The 24,698-nt window shown below is 37.2% G+C and overlaps 2 protein-coding genes across 3 annotated transcripts in view; one reads left to right on the top strand and one right to left on the bottom strand.

Annotated features, from left to right (window-relative positions):
• Positions 1 to 7,522, bottom strand: part of MRPL13 (mitochondrial ribosomal protein L13) — a gene marked incomplete at its 3' end in the record, with an annotated part of 34,441 nt that extends 26,919 nt beyond the window's left edge. For both annotated transcript variants that reach the window (XM_082044382.1, XM_082044383.1), the window contains exons 1-3: positions 7,406 to 7,522; positions 6,635 to 6,758; positions 1,287 to 1,380 (exon numbers count right to left, since the gene is read on the bottom strand). In XM_082044382.1, the coding sequence (XP_081900508.1) occupies positions 1,287 to 1,380; positions 6,635 to 6,758; positions 7,406 to 7,432 (245 nt within the window). In that variant the 5' untranslated portion in view covers positions 7,433 to 7,522. The remainder of the gene's footprint in view (positions 1 to 1,286; positions 1,381 to 6,634; positions 6,759 to 7,405) is intronic.
• A 9-nt stretch (positions 7,523 to 7,531) lies between these two features.
• MTBP (MDM2 binding protein) overlaps positions 7,532 to 24,698 on the top strand; it is a 31,036-nt gene continuing 13,869 nt past the window's right edge. Inside the window, exons 1-16 of the mRNA XM_082044380.1 lie at positions 7,532 to 7,642; positions 8,216 to 8,296; positions 9,308 to 9,381; positions 9,470 to 9,615; positions 10,104 to 10,162; positions 11,021 to 11,165; positions 12,359 to 12,476; positions 13,048 to 13,182; positions 13,979 to 14,073; positions 15,652 to 15,724; positions 17,316 to 17,433; positions 18,146 to 18,319; positions 19,446 to 19,559; positions 21,335 to 21,499; positions 21,885 to 21,978; positions 23,351 to 23,506. Coding sequence (XP_081900506.1) covers positions 7,588 to 7,642; positions 8,216 to 8,296; positions 9,308 to 9,381; positions 9,470 to 9,615; positions 10,104 to 10,162; positions 11,021 to 11,165; positions 12,359 to 12,476; positions 13,048 to 13,182; positions 13,979 to 14,073; positions 15,652 to 15,724; positions 17,316 to 17,433; positions 18,146 to 18,319; positions 19,446 to 19,559; positions 21,335 to 21,499; positions 21,885 to 21,978; positions 23,351 to 23,506 — 1,802 coding nt within the window. The 5' untranslated portion in view covers positions 7,532 to 7,587. The remainder of the gene's footprint in view (positions 7,643 to 8,215; positions 8,297 to 9,307; positions 9,382 to 9,469; positions 9,616 to 10,103; positions 10,163 to 11,020; positions 11,166 to 12,358; positions 12,477 to 13,047; positions 13,183 to 13,978; positions 14,074 to 15,651; positions 15,725 to 17,315; positions 17,434 to 18,145; positions 18,320 to 19,445; positions 19,560 to 21,334; positions 21,500 to 21,884; positions 21,979 to 23,350; positions 23,507 to 24,698) is intronic.

Raw genomic sequence — 24,698 nt, 5'->3', positions numbered from 1 at the left:
GAATACAAGGGGAGTAAGATATGCAAAATTCGGAAATATTTCAGGATGATCAAGACTCACAGCCAGTCTGTTGCTGACATGCAAGACAGCAATTTTGAACAGTATTTATTATTTTCTTACTATTTTAAGTAAAATTTAACACGATTTTGTGTATCTACAGTAACAAAATTTGACTTTTACTGCAATGCATCCATATTTTTAAATCTGTGTGACTGGGTGAAGTTGCACTAATTCACATTTAAGCATGTATCTTAAATGAATGATACAATAGTGCAATAAATTATGTGGATGTCAGGTAAAGCTGGGTTTTATTTTGATTTAATTATATTACTAGGTTATAAAATAAGTGAACTGAAAACAAAACCAACATCATTAAAATGTGCACTTAGGGAGCCTCACATATTTAAATATTTGTTTTTATTGTACAACTCCTTTCACTTACTCAAAACCAACTTAGCTTCTTACACAAGTGCTTAAACTTACACAGAAGGTTTTAGTAAAAATTTTTAAGAAATCGTAAAGGTAGGAGAGAAAAAAAAGCGTTAATTTCTATCAACTCTGAACAAGAACTTCTCACCAATTCAGCAAAGGAATTTCAGGATTGAAACATTAGTACTAGCAAAATTAGCGCTCTCAGTATGATTTATTCATCTCCTAACTGGACACTTTTTAGCACTTAGAGATTTTTACCTAGTGTTGTCAATGTATAAAATAGGGGCAAGTGTTCTCCTTTGACTGAACTGATCATTACCATACCATCTGTAATTAATTATTGCGCTTCCATCTGTAAATAAATTATGTCTGACAGAACAGTATATTACACACTACTGTATACATCAGTACCTCAAGAACATCTTATTTCTTACTAGTTTTTCCAATTTTTTTTCCCATCCTCTGATTCAATAATATATCAATCTTGATATTTACTATTAGGTAGACAGATACTGTTAGGATTAAGTAATTGAAGCTGGCAACTGTATATATTTGAAGTGTGTGGTGTCAATAGGAATGTCTTCTACTGTTTAGTAAATATAATAGTACAAATCATTTGGTTTATGGGTTCACACAAAACAACCTGGCTCACCAAATCTCTTAACTTACTCAATTGTTCTGACTACATTTGAGTTAGATTATTTTTTTAAACATAACCCATGCAAATGCAAAACAAAACATGTAAGCAGGAATTTTCTTTTGAACCAATATGCTAAGAAAGACAAACTATTAAGAAATTAGGCCATTAAATTTACCACTAGCTTATTTGAATATTATAAAGTTATAAAGCTTACCCAGTATGTGAAGAATATACTTTCTGTTCCCATTTGTTTCCAGAGAAGGCAATATGTCTTGTATTTATTATGACCACATGATCTCCACAGTCATCTACATGGTAGAAATTAGTGGAAAACATTAAGAGAACCATAGGAATCATCAACCAAAATAACAACTATGAAGTGTGTGATATGTACATAGTATCACACAGATACACATTTCATAAATCTTAGATATAACCATCTAGGCTTTTTGAGTCACACCATCCAAATCTGCACTTAAATACTAACCTTAATTACTGTTTTTGTTAGTACTGTCAGGTTAGAAGGCAGGTGAGAAGGTGAAATACCAACAGACTACATAATTAAACCGTTGTAATTATTCAGTTAGCATCTGGAAATCTGGTTTACAGGTAGCTGTATTATTTCATTCAACACATTATGCTTCATTGCACCTATATTTCAAAAAGAACAGTATAAAAAAAGGTTAGTTCTAAACAATGATCCTAAATATTTGTTTGGTTTTAGTTTTCTCATAAAAATAGTACCGAAGTCTAACAGAGAACTGAATATTTTGATAAGTAAAATAATTCTATTAAATATCTACAGCCTAAGGCTAAATAGACATGTAAAAAAAAATGGGGAGAGAGGAAAAAAAAGCCCCACAAAAAACCTCAACCAGCTTTCTTTGGAAAAAACACATTTTCATCTAGCAGAGTGAATGTTACAGCACGTACAGATACACAATGTTATATCAGCAACTTTCGCATCAAAAGTTTTGTAATGCAAAATCTATAATCCATCACCAGTATCTTGCCAGAAAGTTACTTTAATAGATCTTTTTTACTAATGAAGTGCTAACGAAACCCGTGCTATCTAAAAATATGATGAAAATGTGGAAAAAAAAAGATGTAGTTTTTCATTTCAGAAGTAACCACGTTGATCAGCTGTAAAAGTTATAACCACTTATTCAATCAGTTGGGAAATTATTTGTCCAAAGTTCACTCCTGTATACATTACCATATTAGGACATCAAAAAATTTGAAGAAGCTAAGTTTATTAAAACATTTTAAAGTAGGTAACAAAGCAGCTATGCTAAAAAGGACTTAAACTGAGCGTGCATTTTTATAGCAGCATATCATCAATGCAAGTTTCAGACCCTTTTCTACCATTTTAAAATCTTGTGTTCTTTTAAAGCTCTACTTTCAACTACAGCTGAAGTGCAAACACAATTTAAACATCTTCATTGATGCGGCCTTTCACTGCTGACAGATCAGTTCTAAGAACTAACATTGCACTTTGTGCCTTTTTCTTTTTTTATTAGTTATGAAGATGACAGAATAAGATCATCTACAGAAATTTTCACCAATAGTTCTCCACTTGAATAAACACTGAATTACCAATTCCATGCACAAATGGGTCAATTATGAACAATTAAGAGCGAGGAGAAAAAATAACCGGGTACTTAGACGTTACCTGAATAATGACTGCAAGCTGTTCTTTTTAAAGCAGATTTAATTTATGGATAACTAATGTCTCCTTCAAAATCTCAAATTAATACATTATTTTGCACTAGTCTTTACAGAGTGTTGTTCCCATCGTCTCAAGGACAGCTGCACTTAATAGGAAGAAAGCAAAAAAATTCATCATCTCCACAAACACAAACCGCACCTTTCTTTTGAAAAAAAAAAAAAAAAAGAAGACGACAACATTTCCTTTAGGCTATTTTCGTGCTGTAATACTGAACTATTCTATTATGAAGTACACATTTTCCTCCAGAAATAGACAAAAACAAGGCCAGTATACTCTCACATTCTGGTATATGCAATTTGTTACATACAGCATATAAATCACATCTCTTCAGATAAGACTAAGCTGCCACAGTAAATCCATTTTATATCTCTGTACGTTTATAGCTTCATTAATTCCTTTCACACAGTACAAACACATGCTTCAGGTGCATGTATTTTTCCTCCTACATTTGAATTAAGGACTAAAAGTAATTAAAGATAGGCACCATACTGTCAACTGTTAGCTCACAAGACTGACAAACTACTTGCCAAATCTTTCATTAGAAAACAAGTCAAAGCTGCTGCTTCTGGCCATTATAAACTAACATTGCAACCTAGAGTAACACCTGGGCCAGATCAGGTTTGTGGGACATCTCCATCTCACCCGGTCTTCTCCTTTGACGATGCAGAGAACAGCAGTGAATCCTTTGCAAGCAACAGAAGCGGCTCACCTACACCTGCTCACAACTGTGGGGGATGCACTCGACCCACCCCAGCAGCCAAACCAGCAGCAGTTTGGTCCAGGCGCCAAAGGAGGTAAAGGCCTGAGCTACAGCGAGGCCAAGAACTCCTTCCAAGAGACCCACAAGGAAGCAGAAAGGCACATTGAATGCCAGTAGCTTGTGGGCTCTGGGAGTCTTGTACATACTTTTCCTACTGTATTCTACAAGTCAACCACTTTATTCTATAAATATGACAGCCTAGATGAGCTCACTTTGAGCTCTCCCTGCTAAATAAGTGACCTGTATAGCAATGGTTTTACTACTCAGAGTTCAGCGGATGAGCCCAATTTAAGTTTAGTATTAATCATTTGGCTTAAGTAGATGCACGCTAAATTTAATGGATTATTTAGAGACATAAGGCTGGATGATTTTTAATATACTTTATACTCTTTGCTTCATGTTACTGGATTTGCTAAAATTTTAAGCTGTAAAGTTCTGCTCATGTTTACCAAAAGTAACTAAAAACTACACTGAACACTTATAAGATAAGGCCTATTCTGCACTTCCCTGAAAAAAAAAGGATTTATTCAGACAAAACAGTATCTGCAAGGCTACAGACGATAAACAATGTCCACAGCTGAACAAAACAAAGGCTCACGTGGAATCAGCGAAAAAGATCCCATGCAAAGCAAGAAGACCTCAAAGTAAAATACTGCTATTGGACTGAATCATGGTATGAGTGGTCTGTAAACATATAAAAGTTTGTAGTTTCCTATGGTCGGGGGACCTCTGCACAGGTACCCAGCTTAAGCCAGCCCTTCTGCTATTCTACTCAATTAAACTTTTTATTTTCTGAGAATTTTGTCTCCTGAAAGTCTGCTCTGCATATGGTTATCAGGCCTCGCCTGAAAGTTCGCCTTTAGAGCTCTAAATAAAAACTCCAGAGTGAATGGTTATCAGGGAGAGAAGAATCCTGACAGTTTGCACCGTGAGGGGTACAGGCCTCGCCTGAAACTTTGTCTCTGGAACTCCAAGACACAGTCCTCGGAGTGAATGGTTATCAAGGAGGGAAGAATCCTGAAATTTTGCTTTGTGAACAGGTACAGGCACCTGGAGAGAAGGTCAGCAGCATTCAGCTTGGCATATTTCCCCCATGCAGTAAACACTAGAGTGAACCCGCCACCGAACTCTTATAAGTTGTACTTCTCTTTAAGAAATCTAAACATTGTTGTGCAGTAAGCAGAACCTTAAGTTACTCCCCTGTGACAACAACCCAAGAAAAAGAAGCAGATCACTCAGTTTTTTAGAAATCTGGCCCACTGTTTTTAGTTCTGCATTGTGAAGCTGCTCACAGGGATAGGATCCAAGGGGATAGGGGTAGAAAGAAGGGGAGGTGCAGAAGAAACCTAAAAATGTAGATTCCAAATTCCTGAACAATGTTGTATCCCATTATTTAAGGCATATGGTCTGACAGCATCTAAAAATATGAGACTCCAGAGAATAATGAAAGATTATATCTAAAAAAGAAAATAAATATACATGAAATCAAACTTATTTCCATCCCACTGCTTAAATTCGACTCCAGATACACAATAAATAAATAAAACAAATAATAAATAAAGATTTTATGGAAGGGTATCTGGATAGCACATCTAAAACAAAACAAAAAAATCCCCAGAGTGTTATTCTGTCTAAGGAACTGTTATCTTACAGACACTAAAATATTTCTTGTTAGTTCAGAAAAAAAAAGAAGTGCTGAGTACATCAACCACAAATTCATGCATACTTTGGTCTCTTAGTGAGTATCAAATGTCTCAGTAGTAGTAACCCCTATCAATGTCATCTGAGGTGTAATACATTGTGTACTGATTTATAGAACACTTTAGACCAAATAAAGTTATCCTTGAAATTACTTTCTGGGATTTTATAACTTCATGGACATAAAAGTATCAAAGATCTTTCCCACAGGACAATCAAAAACATTTCCTCTCAGTATTTGCTTTATTTTTCAGACAGGCTTAGTATGCAGTGACATCTTGTGGATAACACACAATTTGCAACTGCAGAACTCTGGCATTTAAAACATCTTCAGAACACTACATATACTACCTTCTGTTATTAAAAAACAGATTAAGTATAATTTCAGTATGTACACTTTACATGTATGAGCAAAGCTTAATGTTTCCTTTATGTTTCAGTAATGTCTCTTGAAAAATTTGCATGAGTATTACAGGAAACACTGTACCATCAACACAAGAGATCGTCTTTTTATTACCTATAAAATGCTTACCACTGTGAGACAGGCACTACGGTATTACAAATAATGACCGAGATCACAGATACATCTTTACTGCTACATCTTCCAATTTGCAGAAAAGCCAAAATGATTTTTTTTTTCCATTTAAGAAAATATCATTCAACAGTGATTATGTCTCCCATTTAGGAATCAGACAGGTTCCAGCCTCATCATCACAGAATATCTAAGGTTGAAAGAGACCGCTGGAAGTCATCTTGTCAAAACACTCTGCTCAGTCAGGAGTTGCTTTTAAATATTTCCCAGGATGGAGACTCTATGGCTGCCTGGGCAACCACTTCCAGTCCCCCTTACAGAAAAAAATGCTTCCTGATGTTCAGAAGGAACCTCCCATGTTTCAGTTTGTGCCTATAGCCTCATGAAGACAAGATTTCTCTGCACCTTATCCAGAATAGAAGGACCACTCTATGGAAGACCCTATGGCATTGTATAGCTGCTGAAGGGTAGCATTCAGAAAATCTAATCAAGAATCCCATCAGTATTTCATTACATGAACTGTGAATTAAATCTTTACGTTTAATATCAATGCAACAAAACAGATTTCAAGGTTTTTTTTAAAAAAATGGAAGCACAATGTAAAGTGATTTGGCTACTAAAACTAAATGATGTATTCATAAGAAGCTTTATATGAATTGGTAAAGACAACAAAAAAAGTTGTAGAGGGGTATGAAGGAAAAAGATGAAAAGGAAAATGAAGACATAATTTGCAAACAATTGCAAAATGTATCTTCATGTATCAGGCTTGATTTTAAAACCGAAATCAGAAGAAAAATACAAGTGATGGAAAGCAAATTTACTTTTATCTGTTGCAATACTCACTTAGTGCATGATAAATAGGTTTATGCTTGCCTTCAAGCCTCATGACAGCTGCAGCTGCTATTTTTCCTGGTGGCTGCATCTTTGCATCAAGCAGATACCAGGCTCTGGCAAAGGTAGCCCATTGCTAAGAGAGAGAGAGGTAGTACTTAACATATTAAGAACACAGTACCATACATAAATCTAGCCTCTCTAATTAGATCGACTTCTTTTACACTCCAAAATACTAGAAGAAATGTGAATATTCAACAATATCCCTTCTAAATAATCTTTAAATGGGTGGAGAATGCTGCTACACACTGTGATACAAGCACTGCTGTGTGTGCTTCCAATGTATGTGGTGGTAACAGCACTGAAAGGTTACCAGCTCCGAGCCTTTTGTTTCAAAAATTAATCTCTCTTGCTACAAGCTTCCATTACTGCTAATTGACCTGGAAAACCAGGCCATTTAATGCCCAACATCTCCTTCCCTCTCAGCGAACAGGGCACAACTCCCCCGAACGTAGTTCTGTGAACACGAGCAGCCTGAGCCGCCTGCAGCTGGCACCTTGTTCCTCACAGTCAGTCAGTCAGTCACACCGCCAGCAGGCCCCTCAGGGCGAACACGGCCGCTCCGTGACAAGTCCGCCCGCCGCCCCGGGGCCCTGGTGCTGCTCCGGCCCGGCGCCCGCCCGCTCCCTCACGGCCGCTCTCCTCGCCATGGCGGCCACCGCGCTCCCGCCGCCGCGGCCCCTCGGAGGCAGCAGCTGCTCCGGGGGGAGAGGCCGCGCTCACCTGGGCCGCCTTGGTGTAACTGGCCATGGCCGCCCTCCCGCCGCGGCTGAGGGGAAGGCAAGGGAAGCGGAGCGCCTTGGCCGCCGCACCGGCGGGAAGCGGAAGCGCTGCCCTGGCAGGGGCGGGGCGAAGCCGGCAGCGCGGGCTGTTCGGAGCGGCGGCGGCTTCGTCCCCGCCCGGCCATGGATCGCTACGTGCTGCTGCTGAGCTGGGGGCAGCGCAGGGGCCCGGGGGCAGGTACGGCCGCGGGGGACGGGACGGGACGGGACGGGACGGGACGGGACGGGACGTGGAGGCCGCGCGTGTGAGGCGCCCGGGGCCCGTCCAGCCGCCCTTAGGAAGGATTTTCTTTACGGCCGCTGGTCTGGGACCTGCACCCTTGTGGGCTTTTCTGGGTCCTTACCTCGTTAAACCTCCCCCCTTCTCTGCTTTTCTTTTTTTCTTCTTTTTTTTTTTTTTTTAATTTAATACCTTAAACCTAAACTCGTGGGGGTTGTGTTTTAGTGTGACACTGCTATATAACTCCTTATAGCATTCCTGAGATCGCCACTACTTTAACGAGAATTTTACAAAATTTGTTTCTTTACACGTCTTCGAATTTGTAGCTGACTCTTTTTTTTTTTTTTTTCTTTTTTTAAATACATAGAATCATAGAGAAGTTTGTGTTGGAAGGGATCTTTAAAGGTCATCTAGTCCAAACCACCAGACTGCTAATATTAAAGTAACTTTATAGTGTATTTGCAAGAAAGCAAGACTTAACTTCTGTAATTAGTGGATTGAAGAACACCTTTTTTTTTTCTTTTTCCCCAGCTGGGACTGCTGCAAACATTCATCAGTTTCTGAAAGAAAGCTGTAACTTAGCTCTAAACACAGATGTGAGCACGTTCCCAGGTAAATATAGAAATGTACAGTAAGGTAAAGACAAATATTGCCGAGGAATTGGCCTGGGCACACACATGTTGTGATCTAGGTGAAATGAGTCAGAAAGTTAAGGAAACCTAAATTCTGCGGTGTGGCTAAACCTGTGGGCCGGACTGCTGCTGCTGGTTCTGTGGAAAACTGATGTCACGTCAGCAGCTGAGCTGTTAGGAAATGGTTAAATAGGTTTAGACAAGAATTTTGAAAGACTGACAAATTTCAATGTGTCTTAACAGCAAGTAAGAGCAGAAAAGGGCTTGTTTCTCATGTCAGTGGGCAGCTTGATATTTTCATCACTTCTATGATGTCTTCTAATATTTTTAGTGAAAGCAATATTTGTTGGGTAGCAATTCAGAACCCTATTCTGTTAATATGTATTAAATCATTTTATCATCTTAAAATAGACTTCTGAAGATCTACTTTAGTACCTTTATGTTTTGGGGGGTCATTTGGTAAACAAACTCTTAGATCTTTACATGTTTTGGATATCTAGTGTTAAGCTGTTAAGGTGCACCTCATTTTCTTACCTGTCATCTAACTGTGATTCATGTGAGGGAACCACTCTAAGCTGTTAAAATTAATGAAGATGGGAATGGTAGGCTGTTTTCAAATTTTGGGCTTTTTATTGCATAGAAGTGTTGAGAGAGTATGTCATTTTGTGAACTGCATAAACCTATTTATGAAAGTCGTGAGTTAGTTTCGGTATCATACAACTTCTGCAAATGGAGAACAATGTCGAACAGAATGGAGAGGAGATCAAAAACTTTCTTACTTATTAGCAGATCATTAGTAGTTAGATATTTGCCTGCATGCTTACCTGCACCTTAATGTTTAAACCTGAATTATGATGCTAAAGTAAAGTAGAACTTAAGTCACTGCGGCACATTAAATGACTTGTATAGTATTTCAACAAAGATGTTCATTATAATAAGAACAGAATGTAGTGGATTGATTAATGTAAATAATTGCTTAATCTCTTTTCAGCATGTTCAGTGGCTGGCATTCCAGGTGTAAAGAAATGGTATTTTGCAAGTCATGTTATATGTGGTTATTATCAGGTAAGAGAGAATGCAAGTTCTTCGACTCTCAGCCAGTCTCTAGTGCAAGTTAAAACTGTGATGTTCAAAATTCTTTTTGCTTCATTAGTTCTGCAGTTCCGACTGGGAGGAAATACATTTTGACACACAGGAAAATGAGGACTCTCTCCAAACAAATAGTGAGGAATGCCTGGGAGCCATACAGAACTTTGAGGAAGAAGACAACAACAGTAGAGAGTCACTGTCTATGACTGAGTATGCATGTTATTATTTTCATTGAAAGTATAGTGATCTGATATTTAACACTAATAACCCAAGGGAATTGAGAAAGTTTAACAAGTACAAGTTATTACGAAAGCAACAGTTAACTATGAAGAGTCCCTTACTACTACTTAAAACAATTCTATTTCATTTAACATAGCTTAATTTTTTAGCTATGGATGATCTTTATAGAATAACTGAACAATTTCCTGAGAGCTAACAGTTATATATACAAAAATCAGTTTTTTGCTTGGAGAAAGCTGACTATCTTGAATCCTACTTCCAGTTTTATTGCAGATTGTTTTGAATTCATTTAGCCTGCTTCTGTCTCAGTATACAGGGACATAAATACATCTCATTGCCTAGGTTGTTTGTGTAGAATTTTAAAGATATAATACTTACATCAGGTAGTATTCATTAGTTGTAACTTTTTGTTTCTTAACTACTTTTTTGTTTCCAACCATGTTGCTCTTCATTTTCAGTATCTATGATGAAGCTGCAGAAAGTCTGCATCAGTTAGCTGATAAACTGCCTGCCCCAGGTAACCTCTTGTAAAAGGTCAATCTCTTCTTGAGTTTATCCTGTTAGTTATTACTTTAAAAACTGAGCTGGTAAAATCATAGTCAAATGGAAAAACTCTGAGGATGTCAGTCTGTTAGTTGAATTAACTTGTATGTTTGCAAATAGTTAAAGGAACTTAAGCACGATTGGCCTCGCAGATCAGCTTATGCAGTAGTTTGCTGCTTGTTTTTTGGAGTGCTGTATTTCAGTTGAGATTAAGGTAGGTATTTATATTTTTTCTGCCTGAAATGGCACTGAAGTAGTGATAAACAGTAAGCAATACAAAATTCAACATACAGCCATAATAAGTTTTTATGAAAAAAATGGAAGCAGTTGACATCAGTCTTACATCTGATTTACCAGCTGATTGCTTGTGAGTGGGAGCCAAGAAGCTCTGAAGGAACATAGATCAAACTATTGGATTCAGGTTTTATAAACTGGAGATGCATATCACCTTCTATCTTAGGGTTTCGTAATGTTGCAGTAGTTGAGTTAGGATAGCAAAAGAACTGAATGTGGAAAGAATGAGAAATGACAGTTTAGAGGTGTTAAAAGGAAGAAAATGACATAGCATAGTTGTGCTGGAGACAACTCTCATCTGCCGAATACAACAAGGTATAGAGCTGCTGGAACTGAGCAAATGGCAAAATACTTTATTTGTGTTAAGAGGAGCAGCAAGAGATGAGCTAAAAATGCACGAGAAGTTTTTTAAATCTTGCTGAAGTTACTTGATTTTTTTGTTAGGCCAGTCAGTGATAATGAGTACTTTTGTATCTTTTAATGTCTGAGTCATTTACTGGATAATGGCACTTTGAATCACACCTAACTGTTCTTACAGGCAGAGCAATGGTTGATGTGATAGTGCAGGCTGTTGAAGGAGATGGACCCAAGTTAAAAGACTGCTTACCTGTTATTGGTGCCCTGAAACACCTGAGAGAATGGCACTCCGCACAAATCACTGTCGCAGCAAATGACTCTAAAGGGTATGCCATTTATTTTAGGTCTATAAACAAGGTTACTCTTGTTTTATGTTAGTTTATGTCAGTGTTTTAAAATGAAAACAGGGTCTTGAGTACTTTATGTGTATATTTTGAAAATACATAGGTTTGTTTTCTATTATTGTTTGAGGGGAGGAATTTCTTATGCTGATTTATTGCTAATATGTGCCCTAATCAGAGTGGCAGACAAAAAAGTGAGCCCTCTGAAGTTCCTGTATCTGTGAGAGCAGAAGGTAAATATTTTCTCTTTCCCTTCTGTCACTAGTGGCTTATGTGTATGCTTTGTTCTGAAGATTTACTGTGCTACATAATAACTTGTATTGATTGCAGTTTTCCAGGTTTTTTTAAAATTAATACGTAACTCTGCTGGTTTTACTTGAACTTTATATTACCTGTGGTATTACATTTAAGGGAGCTCTGCTTCATAGAATGTGTGGTTAAGCTTAATCCTAACTTAATAAAACTGTTTAAAATTTAAGAGCTGAATACTTAGTTCTTGTATAGAACAAGCAGTATATCTACCATGTAGTACTTCCTAAAGTATATGGAGGATGATAAAATTACTGCAGTGACTTCTGTGAGCACTTGATCTCAGTGCTCATTGATATCCTCCTGTGTAGCCAGCTTTAGATTGAATACATTTTTCTGCTGTCTTTTCTGTGGAGTGAGGCATTTGGGCATCCCATTTCTCTGATGAAGGTTCTCTCACTTATTCTTCCTGTTCTGTTGATGGTGCTGATTTCTCATAGAGGACAGACTGCCAGTAGGACCCGCAGATACTGGCTGGTGGTGTTGAATGTGGGTAATCTGCAGTCATAGCTCTACTTCCAAGGCAGTACCTTCAAACCATCTTGATGGGTGGTGGTGGTTACTTCACTTTGCTCCAGCTTCTTGCACCCAGCCATACTGCAGTGTGCCTGCAGCTGCCCGTGGCTGCTCTTATGTGATGGCTGACAAAGTTCTTTGTTGTCATGTTCATGGAAGATACGAACAACTTTGTTTACAGAGCCTGTACCAGCAATTCTATAATATCTTGTACTTGGTGAAATATACAGCTATATATGTCTGCCTTAACATACACAAGAGTATTTCAGTGTTAAGAGGTAACAGGTAAATTACACTCCATGTTGATTTGTAATAGTAAATTCAGTAAGATTCATTCTTCCTTATTCTTACAGTAGCTGGCAAAAGATTGCAGACTACCTGTCAGCAGACTTAATGTCTTCAGATAATGTCACAAATATTATTGATTTAAAAGAACTCTGGAGAGGAAAGATTCAGATCTGGGAAAGAAAGGTAAAATAGTTTTTCAGCTATGGTTATTTTTTTAAATCCATCTATGTACATCATTTAAAGTATATATTGTACAGTGCATTTTATGTTTTAAGCCAAATTTGGTTTTGACAATGTAATTCCAAGAATTAATGTGCAACATATCTGAGCGGATGGGGGAACAACTTGGGGTTTAGCATGACGAAAGAAGAAATGAGATCAAGGCATTGAGATTTGAATTTCAGAAATCCAGGTGCTTTTCACTGAAGTATTTGCCTTAGAACTTCTTGTTCAAAATTAGATAGTGATTTATGATAGATACAGAACAACCATGGAACTGCTTAGGTCATTGTGGCAAGCACATGTCTAATGTTTCTGAAAAGACTGATAGCTTTGTAATTGTGAAAGACATTTTCAGTGTTAAAGTTCTGGATATAGTAATCTATACCTAAGTCTAATATTTTTACCTAGTTTTACAGATCTGCTGGAAAGAAATATAACACTAATAGTTTAAAATAATACTACATGTAACTTGCTGAAGAGAAATGATTTTTTTATTGCTTTTGACATGTTTATTGTCTTATTTTTTTTCCAGTTTGGATCAGAAGTTAGGTTTCCAGAATTTTCTATGAAGAGCACTTCAGCAAAGACATTCAGCACTTCACATTTAAGTTCTTGCTTTGCTGTTAATAAAGAGCGACAATCAAGGAATACTGATGCTTTGCCAGAGGCAAGTATTATTCTTGATCTTTCTTTGAGCCACTAGAATTCATGTCTTTTACTTACCAGAGAAAATTTGTAATTGGAAAACCCTTAGAATTGAAAATGAAACCTTAGAAGTAATGATTGCATAAGATTGAGGAATACTTCTTTTGTTCATGTGCATTCTCAAAACAGGTCCTTAAAATTTCATGTTTATTCTTAGGAATGTTCTACCAAGCACAAGTAAAAATTGAGACTTTGTTCAGTCTTAGTACTCAAAATATGTTATTTATGAATTCTAAATTCTGTATTTATATAACCTTTTTTAATTAATTCTAAAAGGTTGTTGTATATTGGTATTTAAATTACTGTTGCTTTTTCGTGATTTCCACTGGAACTAGAGGTTTGATGGGAACTCCAGAATCATATTTGTTGATAAACACAAAAATGGATGTTCATGAAAACTGATATCAGTCAAGAGATTATTATTTTCACTGTTAAGATATGTACAGTTTGATTTCATTTGTCTGTTCTTGGTAGATTTTATTTGTCTTTGAATTTGGATAGGAGTTACAACCCATTTGATGCACATGTTTGACATTATAGAAAGTAAGTTTTATTAAAAAGAATTAAATACTTTCCTTGTTTTTTATGTAATTATGTTTAATATGGAATTATGAAATGTTTTTCTCTTTATAGTCCTCTATACCTCTTTTCAAAAGTACTTGTAAGGCAAGTGCCTCCAGCAAAACACTTGAAAAAGTTGCACTGAGATAACATCGTAAATATTGTTAAAGATTTTTTTTTATTTGGTCTCTTTTCAGGTTTTTCATTACTATGGTACTGCACTAGAATTTTTGCAGATGGTGGTGCTCTCTGATCTACCTTCCTTTTTTATATCAGATCTGGAATTTGAGCTGTATCCTTTTTTAAGGATCCGAATTAATAGACATGGTCTGTAGCAGAAAGCAAGCAATCAGGATCTACCCATGCAAACAATACCTGAGGATTGGCAAGGGCACATTACATTCTAGTCTGCCAAAATTGTCATAGTGATTCTTTACAACTGGATATTATAATGCTGAAATTTAAATTACCCTAACAATAACCAGCTATTTTTCATCATATTGCACATATACGTTGTTGGGGAGTATGCTATTTACAAGGAAAGGATAGAGAAATATTTGCTACTATGTAAGTTTAAAAAATCCCAAGCCCTACTCATTAATGTATTTTAATTAGTGATGTATTTCATCATATAACATTTCCAACTGTACTTTTGCCTGGAAAGGTGATTTTCATGTATTTTGTGGTACTGGAGTATGTAGTAGTAACACTACTCTCAATATATATATTGTTATGCATGTAGTAGTAAATAGTACTGGACTTGATGTCCAAGTGGAGACCAGTGATGAATGGCATTCCTTGGGGGTTGCTACTGGGACCAGCGCTGTTTAACATCTGTCAGCGACACGGACAGTGGGATCAAGGGTGCCCTCAGCAAGTCTGCCAATGACAGCAAGCTGAGTGGTGCAGTTGACACACTGGAGGAAAGGGATGTCGTCCAGAGGGACCTTGAGAGGTGGGTCCATGCAAACCTCATGAAGTTCAACAAGGCCAAGTGCAAGGCCCTACACCTGGATCAGGGCAATTCCAAGCAAATAGGCTGTGCTGAGAATGGATTGGGAGCAGCCCTGAGGAGAAGGACTTGGGTGTGTTGGTTGACAGGAAGCTCAACGTGACCCGGCCGTGTGCTCTTGCATCCCAGAAAGCCAACTGTATCTTGGGTTGCATCAAAAGGAGCATAACCAGCAGGTCGAGGGAGGTGATTCTGCCCCTCTGCTCTGCTCTGGCAAGACCCCACCTGCAGTACTGTATCCAGCTCTGGGGCCCACAACATAAGAAGGACATGTCCTGTTGGAGCAAGTCCAAAGGAGGCCTTGAATATGATCAGAAGGCTGAAGCACCTCTCCTATGAGGACAGGCTGAGAGAGTTGGGGTTGTTCAGCCTGGAGAACAGAAGGCTCTGGGAAGACCTTACAGCAGCCTTCCACTACCTAAAGGGAACCTCCAAGAAAGCTCAAGAGGGACATTTTACAAGGGCATGTAGTGATAGGACAAGGCATAATGGCTTTAAACTGAAAGAGGGGAGATGTAGCTTAGATATGAGGAAGAAATTCTTCACCATGAGGGTGGTGAGGCACTGGAACAGGCTGCACAGAGAAGCTGTGGATGCCCCATCCCTGGGAGTGTTCAAGGTGAGGCTGGATGGGGCTTCGAGCAACCTGGTCTAGTGGAACGTGTCTCTGCCCATGGCAGGGGGGTTGGAACTAGATGATCTTTAAGGTCTCTTTGAACCCTAACTGCTTTTGAGTCTATGAGTATCAAATATTAGGCACTCGCAGTCTTTATTTAAATATGTTGGTAGCATGATCTGTAAAATTTAGATGCATATTTTTTTTTGTGAAGATGAGGTTCCTTAAACTGTTCTGTGCAGATGCCTGTCAAGAAAGAGCATCAAGAAGACATCTACACTGCTTTTGGACCAGATTTCTTCTCTCTCTGGGAAGGTAAACACTTCATTTAGATGTAGCAGAAAAGAAGATTATTTGTATATTGCTCATAAAAGATGCAAGAATAATATTTTTAAATCTAGTTTCTGTGTAAGCTCCTTCAATATTTAGTTCAAATGCAAATTTGGCTTTTAAAGGTGCATGCTATACAGGTCCTGACAATTTGTAAGCCCACTGGCTGGTCTTGGTGTTTTTACCTTAGCTAAGTTTCAATCTCCTAAAACATTTTGTAAATTTTAATCCTATCTTGACAGATAATTTCTGTGCTGTCCTAAGTCAGCAAATTTTAGCATGTGTGTGGCCTACAAAATGTGTCTAGCTAGTCTGAAGTGGTAAGCTTTTTTATTTTGCATGCACATGTTCTGATTTTGGATAAGAGAAGACTTCTTGAAACATTTACAAGCCAACTTCCCCCCCACCCCATCCTTGGAATGATAGTGTGTTTATTCATAGACACCATATTAGTTTGAAGATGTTTTTCCTGAATGTTTAAGGTGATGTATGCTTATATAGGAGAGTTTTTTTTAGTGTTGATAAAATCTATGCCAGTCAAAACAGATCCTGCAATGTGTAAATGCTGATCTAGTTATAATGAATAACTTATGTTCTCTCTTTATTATGGAGATGGTTTTCCATTATTAGGCTGTATGTTTCCTCTTCAATTTGTTATTTAAATTTTTAGTAACTTTTTCCTCCCCTGCCAATCCATTCTCCATTAGGCTTAGCCAGAAAAGAAATGAGTCCTTTTTCTAATACTGTACAAAAAAATATCTTTTGGAGTAGGTTTATATTGGTAAATATCCCAAGTAATTTTCATTTTACATGAGGATACTGACCGTTTGGTCAAAAATCTTTTACAATCAAAGAGCTTGCAGCCCTACTAGTTCTTTTAAAGAAAAAGCCAAAACAGTTAAAACACATTCTCAGGCTACTTTTTAGAGTCTGCACATGTTGAATTGAATATGTTTTCAATATAACGATTTTTATAGTTTTTTTTTTTTTCAGTCTACTACTGGAAATATTGTACAGTTGTAGGCCTTTCTAATAGCTGTAAAAGTGTTGGTTTATTACTTGAGTATTCAAATACTTATTTTTTTCTTTTAGTACTTATTGGCCTGAAACATATGCATAGACATAAACATAGTCCAGTATCTGTTTATTTCAAAAGCATAATATGTAGGGAGGGAAACAAAAATTATATGTTTTTCAAGGGAATGCAGAGTTACTGATGCCAATTATTCCATTTCTGAAAATTATATATTTGAAATCTCTTTTCGTTCTGGATACTACAGAAGTGATCTTAGCCGGATTATTGAAAGACATGCAATAGGTAACAAATACCTTTTTATGTACAGAATAGAAATTCAGCAGTTGATGATCTCTCAACTGGAGCAAAAATTAAGCACTATTTTTACAGCTTCTATGTCAAATGATGTTCTCAGTGGATGTGACTGAAAGAAGTGTTAAATAAAGATATTTTTCTTAAATTTAAGTACATTTGAAATAATGCCAAATCATTATTTCAAGAATGAAATGTAAAATAGGTTTCAGTAATATTTCATGTATTGTATCTGCTCTCATTATTTAGGTGGGAGCATTATTTACATTGCCATGTAATGTAAGCAATGTGGTGATCCCATCGCCTGCCCAACTGAGTACCAAGAAATGGAAGGAATATATGGCTCGAAAACCCAAGGTCATTACTGGTAGGTGAGAGGAAGATAACTCCAGGTATATTTTGTTGTGGTTATGTCTATATGTGTAGATATGTATACATATATATGGTGGGGTTTTGTGTACATTAGGGATGCCGTTTTTTCTCCAATGAAGTTAAGTCAGTAATTGTAATCTTCATTGATGCAAAAGGTTTTGGTGAACGTGAGTTCAGCTACGCAGACTTGTTGTAGAGGAAGACTGATAATAACATCATGGCAAGCTTTAAGGAAACAGCACATCTCCTTTAAACCGTTTCTGTGTTCTGTCTCTCAACTAAGATCCAGCTGCCACACACCTTTTTAAGGTGATTGTACAGTCTGTGCGCAAGGAGAAGAAATACAGTGTTTCACTTAGGTGCTTCCCTTGTTGCTTCAGCATTTCCAGAGGTTCTTCAGTGCACTTTGACTGAACTTCAACCTCTTCCTAGGAAAATACAGGACATCAGGAAATGCTGGATGCCTCCATTCACCCGAGAGCTGTCACACTCATCTTTGCTGCTGTATCTTATTTATTTTGCATGCTCTTCAGTATGTAGCTTTTTAAGGGGCAAATAGCAGCTGTAGTTAGTGTGTGTCCTAAAAAGATGTGAGTAAGATTTCTCACAGAAGGCAGCAAATGACAAAATTTCATTGGTGGATTATAGCTTATTTAAAAGCTGCTTTCCTGAAGGTATTTCATAGTTGTGTCCTGGTGTTTTTTAAGCTCCAGAAATTGAACTGAAAGGAGAATCTTGCCGATATTATTTCCTGCTACAAGGCAATGGCTCTGGAGGATGTAAAGCAACCTTGATTCATTCAGCGAACCAGATCAATGGTACGGCCACTCTTGCTGCAGTAAATGGAAAGCTAAAGGCAAAAGCAGAAGAAACAGAGTCAAGTAAGAGTTATTACGTATTTATTTGAGAGTATCTGAATGCAAGCAAATGCTACTAAAATTTATGGGCCCCTTCTTTCCAGTCCGTGTTAAAAGGGCGATAACAAAAGGGGACATTACATTTTGATGAAGATCTCTATTCTTTTAGCAAAATGTTTTCAAATTGATAAAATAATACATATTTATTTATTCACAGAATTTACTACCACCATATTTTTTAAATCAACTACGTAAAGTTGTCAGTCATTTTTCATAACCCTGATTAATTGTAAGTGTTTTAAGGTACAGGGTCATCCAGGTGATATTAATGGAAATCAGATTTGCAAAAACTTAGATTTTAAAAAGCATATATTGTTGTTATAAAGACTGGCCAGCCCATGCCTAAAATCTAGGTAATTCTTTGTTGATAAGCCTGTTTCACTGAGGATTTAAAATAAAACCCACAAGTCCAACAGGCAAGCTGAATTTCATGGTCATGTCTTCAGATCTCCATATTACTGCAGGGTGATTAGGATATGGGCCAGCAGGTGATCAACTGCTCCTCTAGGTAAGAGCATTCGTGTAGACATGTATCTTAGCCATCCTGTTACAACTACACATACTAGATAACTCTGCTATTGTGTGGGTACTCTCAATAACACTGACAAAGGAAAAGAGCACAGTGACCCGTGTCTTATCCTCTAATTTCCTTATTATCAAAATAAATCCGTGTGCATTACGACTGACTGCTTACCATTTGTCCTAATTAAAATCCCATTAGTATGGTATCAGAAGACTGAAAGTCCTTGACCATACGTTGTAAGAAAACTTTTCTTTCCTGGTATTAAAATTAGGATCATTTTACCTTCTTCAAACATCAGTCACGTTAATTGTGTTGTCGGTATATTGCTTTTGTACAGAAATTCAAGTGTACTGGTCAGACATCTATTCCAAGTTACCTCCTGGTGTCTTAATTCAATTGTAATTTATTTATTTATTTAATAGCCATATTTTGAAAGCCTGGTTATTTCCTTCGAATATGAAATTTGTACATCTACTGTGTTCATGTCTTCTTTTAAGAAGTAATGAGTTGGTGTCTCCAAAGTCATATCAGCAAATCTTAATCATAGATTTCTCCTAATCTGTACAGGCTTTCCTATTGCTGATTTTATCAAGTCTCTGCCACATTTTTGTGGAGAGGAGATTGTACAGCGAGAAAAGAAACTGTCTCGTCTCCAAGTGTTTGCCTTGAAGGAATATCTCAGTAAGTAATGGGGGGAGCACTGGTAGTTCTCAAACCAGTGTTTAAAAGGTCTTTATTTCTGACTGAACGTGACAGCTCACCTTACAGGTGGGTTGGTTACCTTGTGAAGAAAAAAGTGAACCTTTAAAAGGAAACTTTTTGTAATATATCCATGTTTGTATGTCAGATAATCACTTTTAAATATTGAGGAAAAGGGAATGCTGAACTTAAAGTTGGTTGGTGTTTGTTACACTAATACTCTGAAAGTTTGAGCATAATTTTGGAATAATTCTGTGGTAATTAACTTTTTCTCTGTGTTTGTTTTTTTTTTTTTTCTAATCCTTTTTTTCCCCAAAAAAGTCGACTGCTGGAAGTGCCTTCTACAAAACCAAGAATCCTGTTTTATGTTTTGTTTGTTTAGTTATTTTGTTTTATCGCTTCTTGCAAAAGTCTTAAACAGCAGAGAAGAAGTATGCGCTGGAGATTTGTTACATTTATCATGATACATCGTTCATAATAATAACTGAAAGTCATCCTCTGTAAATTTTCATGACTTTGCAGAGGAGTACATTTGACTGTCCTGATTATTTCTGTCTAAGTCCATTGCTCAAAGAGACTCAATTAAAACAACAAACGCTTCTGAGCGATTGTCTAGATTATTGAAAATGGCATACTGCGTAGATAATTTAGGTGTATTATCTTTAATGGAAAACCAGCTTAAAGGAAATAAGATTTCTGCTCATAGTCTTGTCTTCTACTCCCACCCCTGTCAACTTGCTGTCGTTCTCAGATTCCTGTCTGCTTGAACCCTGAGCTTGGGGCTGCCTTAGAGCTCCTGTTTTAGTTTGTTTTGAGTGAGTGTTTGTTTTGAGTTAGGGCAACAAAGATGATTAAGGGTGTGGAGCATCTCCCGTATGAGGAAAGGCTGAGGGAGCTGGGGCTCTTTAGCTTGGAGGAGATTGAAGGGTGACTTTATTAATGTTTACAAATATATAAAGTGTGAGTGTCATGAGGATGGAGCCAGGCTCTTCTTGGTGACAACCAATGACAGGACAAGTGGTAATGGGTTCAAACTGGAACACAAGAGGTTCCACTCTAAATTGGAGAAGAAACTTCTTCTCGGTGAGGGTGACAGACACTGGAACAGGCTGCCCGGGGGGATTGCGGAGTCTCCTACTCTGGAGACATTCAAAACCCGCCTGGACACATTCCTGTGTAACCTCATCTGGGTGTTCCTGCTCTGGCAGGGGGATTGGACTGGATGATCTTTCGAGGTCCCTTCCAATCCCTAACGTTCTGTGATTCTGTGAGTGACCCATTTCTGTTAGGCTGAAGACTGAATAGGAGCAGTTGGGATTTGCTAGTCATCCTAAATCATATCAGAATTACCTGACCCTTGATATTCTGACCAAAGAGACTGGAACAAACCATCGGTATGACAGTAAAAAAAATAGGTGGGGAGGAATCTCTGTAGGCTGGAGCTTCGCTTAGCAAGTCCAGGTGTTCATCTCTGCGGGATTCAAACTCTGATATACTAAAAAATTCACATATATGGGACTCTAAAAAGGTGATTCACATATGATTTCAGCTGTTTCCTCTTCTAGGTTTTTCACTTGTCTGTGAAACAAACCACCCATGCCTTGCTTAAGGTACAATAGCAAGTGTCAAGTTCACTTACTTGTTTTATTGTTTTGGGGTGAGGCTTTTTTTGTTTGTTTGGTTTTTAACAGGGTCCAGTTATTCTTTGTTACTTAGCAGGTGCAGTAGCTTCTCTTTTTTTCTCCTTCCTTTTATAGAGAGAAAGGAATTGACCAAGCAGCCTCCAGTTATTTCTACTGATGAGTTCAAAAATTTGTTAGAACTTACGAGAGAATGTATTTTGGACCAATGGAACAGTAGTTTTTCTAAAGCTGTTCCACAGAAGGATGCCAATGAAACTGCGTCACGCACTGTGACTTCTGGTAAGTATTGTTATTTAGAAATTACACTGCTTATTCTCTTTGATCTATTTTCATGCCTGTTGTCAATTTTTTATTAAAAGAAGGACAATCTTTTACCAAAAGAGGAGAAATTAGAAGGAAAAATAAGAAGTCGCTTTCTAGGCTTTTTTGCAATCTGAAATGACACCCTCATTAGCTATATCCTTTATTTTACTTGACCAAAAAGATGCAGAAAACATTTCTGATCACAGCACAAGGCATATTTTCCTTATATTTATATACTTATATATACATATATATAATGGAATGTATGTACACAACGGAGTATATGTACATATTTATATTTCTTTAAAAAAAAAAGATTCTCTACTTCTGTTAAGGGTTATCCACCATATATTTCTTGCAGAATCTGATTTAATGGAGCCAAATCCATTGGAGTGGCCAGAAAGACATGTTCTTCAGAATTTGGAAAACTTTGAAAAAAGCAAACAAAAAATGAGGTAATGGTCAAATACTGGAGGTTTTCTTTGTAGTGGCCATTGAACATCACTCTCGAGGAACTGTATGTGTTGATAGCTATTTTGCAAACTGTTTTCAAATATATTGATAATCTTTCAGAGGAAACATTGCTTAAGGCTAAATTTAAGTTTCTGTCGGTTTCCAAAGGTGTATTTTTTTTGGCATTTAAAGTAGCATTGTTTTGATTTTCATTGACAAAATGTAGCTGAAAGTTGGCTAAAACAGTTCCAAAACTAATGACCAAGATGGCACTACTGGAAATTAGGAGCCATAGTAGAAGAACATATAAAAGCTTCTTTTTTGTTGCTTTTTGTTGTTGTTGTTGTTTTTTAATCCAAACATGCTCTGGGGCATAAATAATAAAGATAGTACAACAGTTTTTGTCAGCATGTTTCTAGTCTCCTCATATTTCCTATACAGTCAGGACTCATGGTACTCTCGCAGTATCAGGTCTCATGTAATTTTAAAGTGGAAGATCCTATTGGCTTTATGTTTGGAATTTATATTTAGTTTTGTTTTTCCTTCAGTGCTGTTTAAGTGAAACCTGTAGACCTTTGTATCAATACAGCCTTTTGATTTCAGTTTAGCTCACACTTTATATAAAACTTAATGGTCTTTGCTGGGTCTCTAGCATTTTCACTGACAGACCGTCAGAACCAGGTGTCCAACTGCCTTTTTCTTAGTTAGTTTCATCTCATTTTTGTCTTTCAAATACCATGGTTGGCCATGGCCTAGATTGGAGTTCTGCATGTCCGAAATTCTCACATTAGATCTCTGCTTTCTCTTGGGTAGTGGTGGTGCTGTTCAAGAAACAAAAACTAATAATTATAGCAAATAAAGTTCTTCCTTTTAATCAGCTTTTAAAAAGCTTCCTGAGGGGCCTTTGTGTTTCATAGTCAGTTAATGTTTATTTCATAGTATTCTGAACTGGTTATCTTCCACTTATCCTGTATCAGTGTACAGCATGTTGCTTAACAGTAGCAAAGAGAGAACTTTGTTATACTTTTTTTAACAGGGATTAGTTTTTGATCTTACAGGTCCATAAATGGAGAAATGGGATGAATAATGTACTTCCCATGTTGTATTTCAGAACTAAAATATAAAATCTCAAAGAAATTACTTCAGTTGGATGGTAGAGAATTTACATCAAGTATAGTTTATCATATAGTTTATCATATAGTTTATCATATAGTTTATCCTCCCAAGGAGGAACTTTGTTCATTGTACTTTGGAAATACATTTAATTGCTTCAGACTAGCAGTGATTTTTTTATTTTTTTTTTAATACCACAAGATTATTGCATTGAAAAGGAAAAAAAAAAATCTTTGGTCTTTTTTTTTTCCTTTTTTTCAGAGTTTCTATGTTTGCATGTTCATCTGACCAGTTGCTGGGGCACAAAGACAGCCAACGGGAGTCGCTGACATTGCTCGATGCTAAAGAATTACTGAAATATTTCACACCAGAAGGGCTGCCCGTAGGGGATCTTCAGCCACTACAGATTCCCAAACGGTATGTGTGAATCCAGCGTGTTCAAACCGCTGAAGACCACGCTCAGAACTGGTGTGGGGAACTGGGAATAACGACTGAATTAGAGTCTCAAAGTGGCCTAACTGCATGTGAGTTTGTAACTTGCAACATCCTTGCATCACATGCCTGTTCTGTGGCAGAACATTAATTTTATTGGTGTGATTTCTTTCAGTGGAGAGGAGACTAAGTAAGAAGAAAACTAAAGTGTAAAAAGGGCTGACTGAGCCCATTTAACTGTATTTGTCTCATGTCACCCTGGCCCAGCATTCCTCTCACTCGTCTTATGTGGTTTGCCCAGTTTGCTTGGATTTCTGTCAATTATTATGATAAATTATATGTATATAATTATGATGAAACCTTAATATGAGTCTCATAATTCTCAGAGATCTTGAATACCTAAGGGAAGTATAAAGACAAAAACAAGATGCTAATTAATAAAGCTTGGAGGCTACAATGTCTGCCAATGACTTACACTGTATGTATGTATTCCTCTTCATCTGAAGAGAAGCCAGAAAACCTATGAAAATCCATCACTAAATTGTAATTGGCAGCTTTGCACAGTAGATGTTCAAGCACAGTGACTACTGACCCGAAGATTTTCCTGACCAACAGAAGGAAAAAAAAAAAAGAGATTTTATGAGAGACCAGTGAATTAAAGGAGTTTTCACTTGTTTTCCATGTTTGAGCTTAGATAGAGGTTTGATAGATTAGTTTTGACTGACAGTCTTTCTAAATGACCATCTGGCTAGATAGGTGTTTTCCCCAGATAATTTTTCCAATGGTAATGTTGCAGAGACAGTCTGTGAATAAAACTTGAAGCAATGTGTAAGTTTCAGATACTGCTACATCTTGACAGCTTCTCTTCTCTAGAAGTAACAGGGCTGTGACCTTACAGGACATGCTAGGATCTGGCAGCAAGCTCTTGCTGTCTTACTACAGCTTATTCTGTTGAAAATGATTTCAGATACATCCATATGATTCAGTTGCAGAGAGATACTAGCTGGAAATCAAATATCACAGGAGATAAGTGGTTAGTTACAAAGCCTGGGAAAGACGACTGTTAGGAGAGACAAAAACTTGAAGCTAAAGGGAAGGAATTCACTGATTATAGCACTGAGTTGAGAAATGGGAGGTCAATTCCCAGTTCCTCTCAGTTCATTCTACTACTCAGGTG

This window comes from Streptopelia decaocto, assembly GCF_964273445.1.
Source record: "Streptopelia decaocto genome assembly, chromosome: 2".
NCBI lineage: Eukaryota > Metazoa > Chordata > Aves > Columbiformes > Columbidae > Streptopelia > Streptopelia decaocto.
The sequence above is the reverse complement of the archived record's forward strand: the minus strand, read 5'-3'. Positions and strand labels throughout refer to the sequence as shown.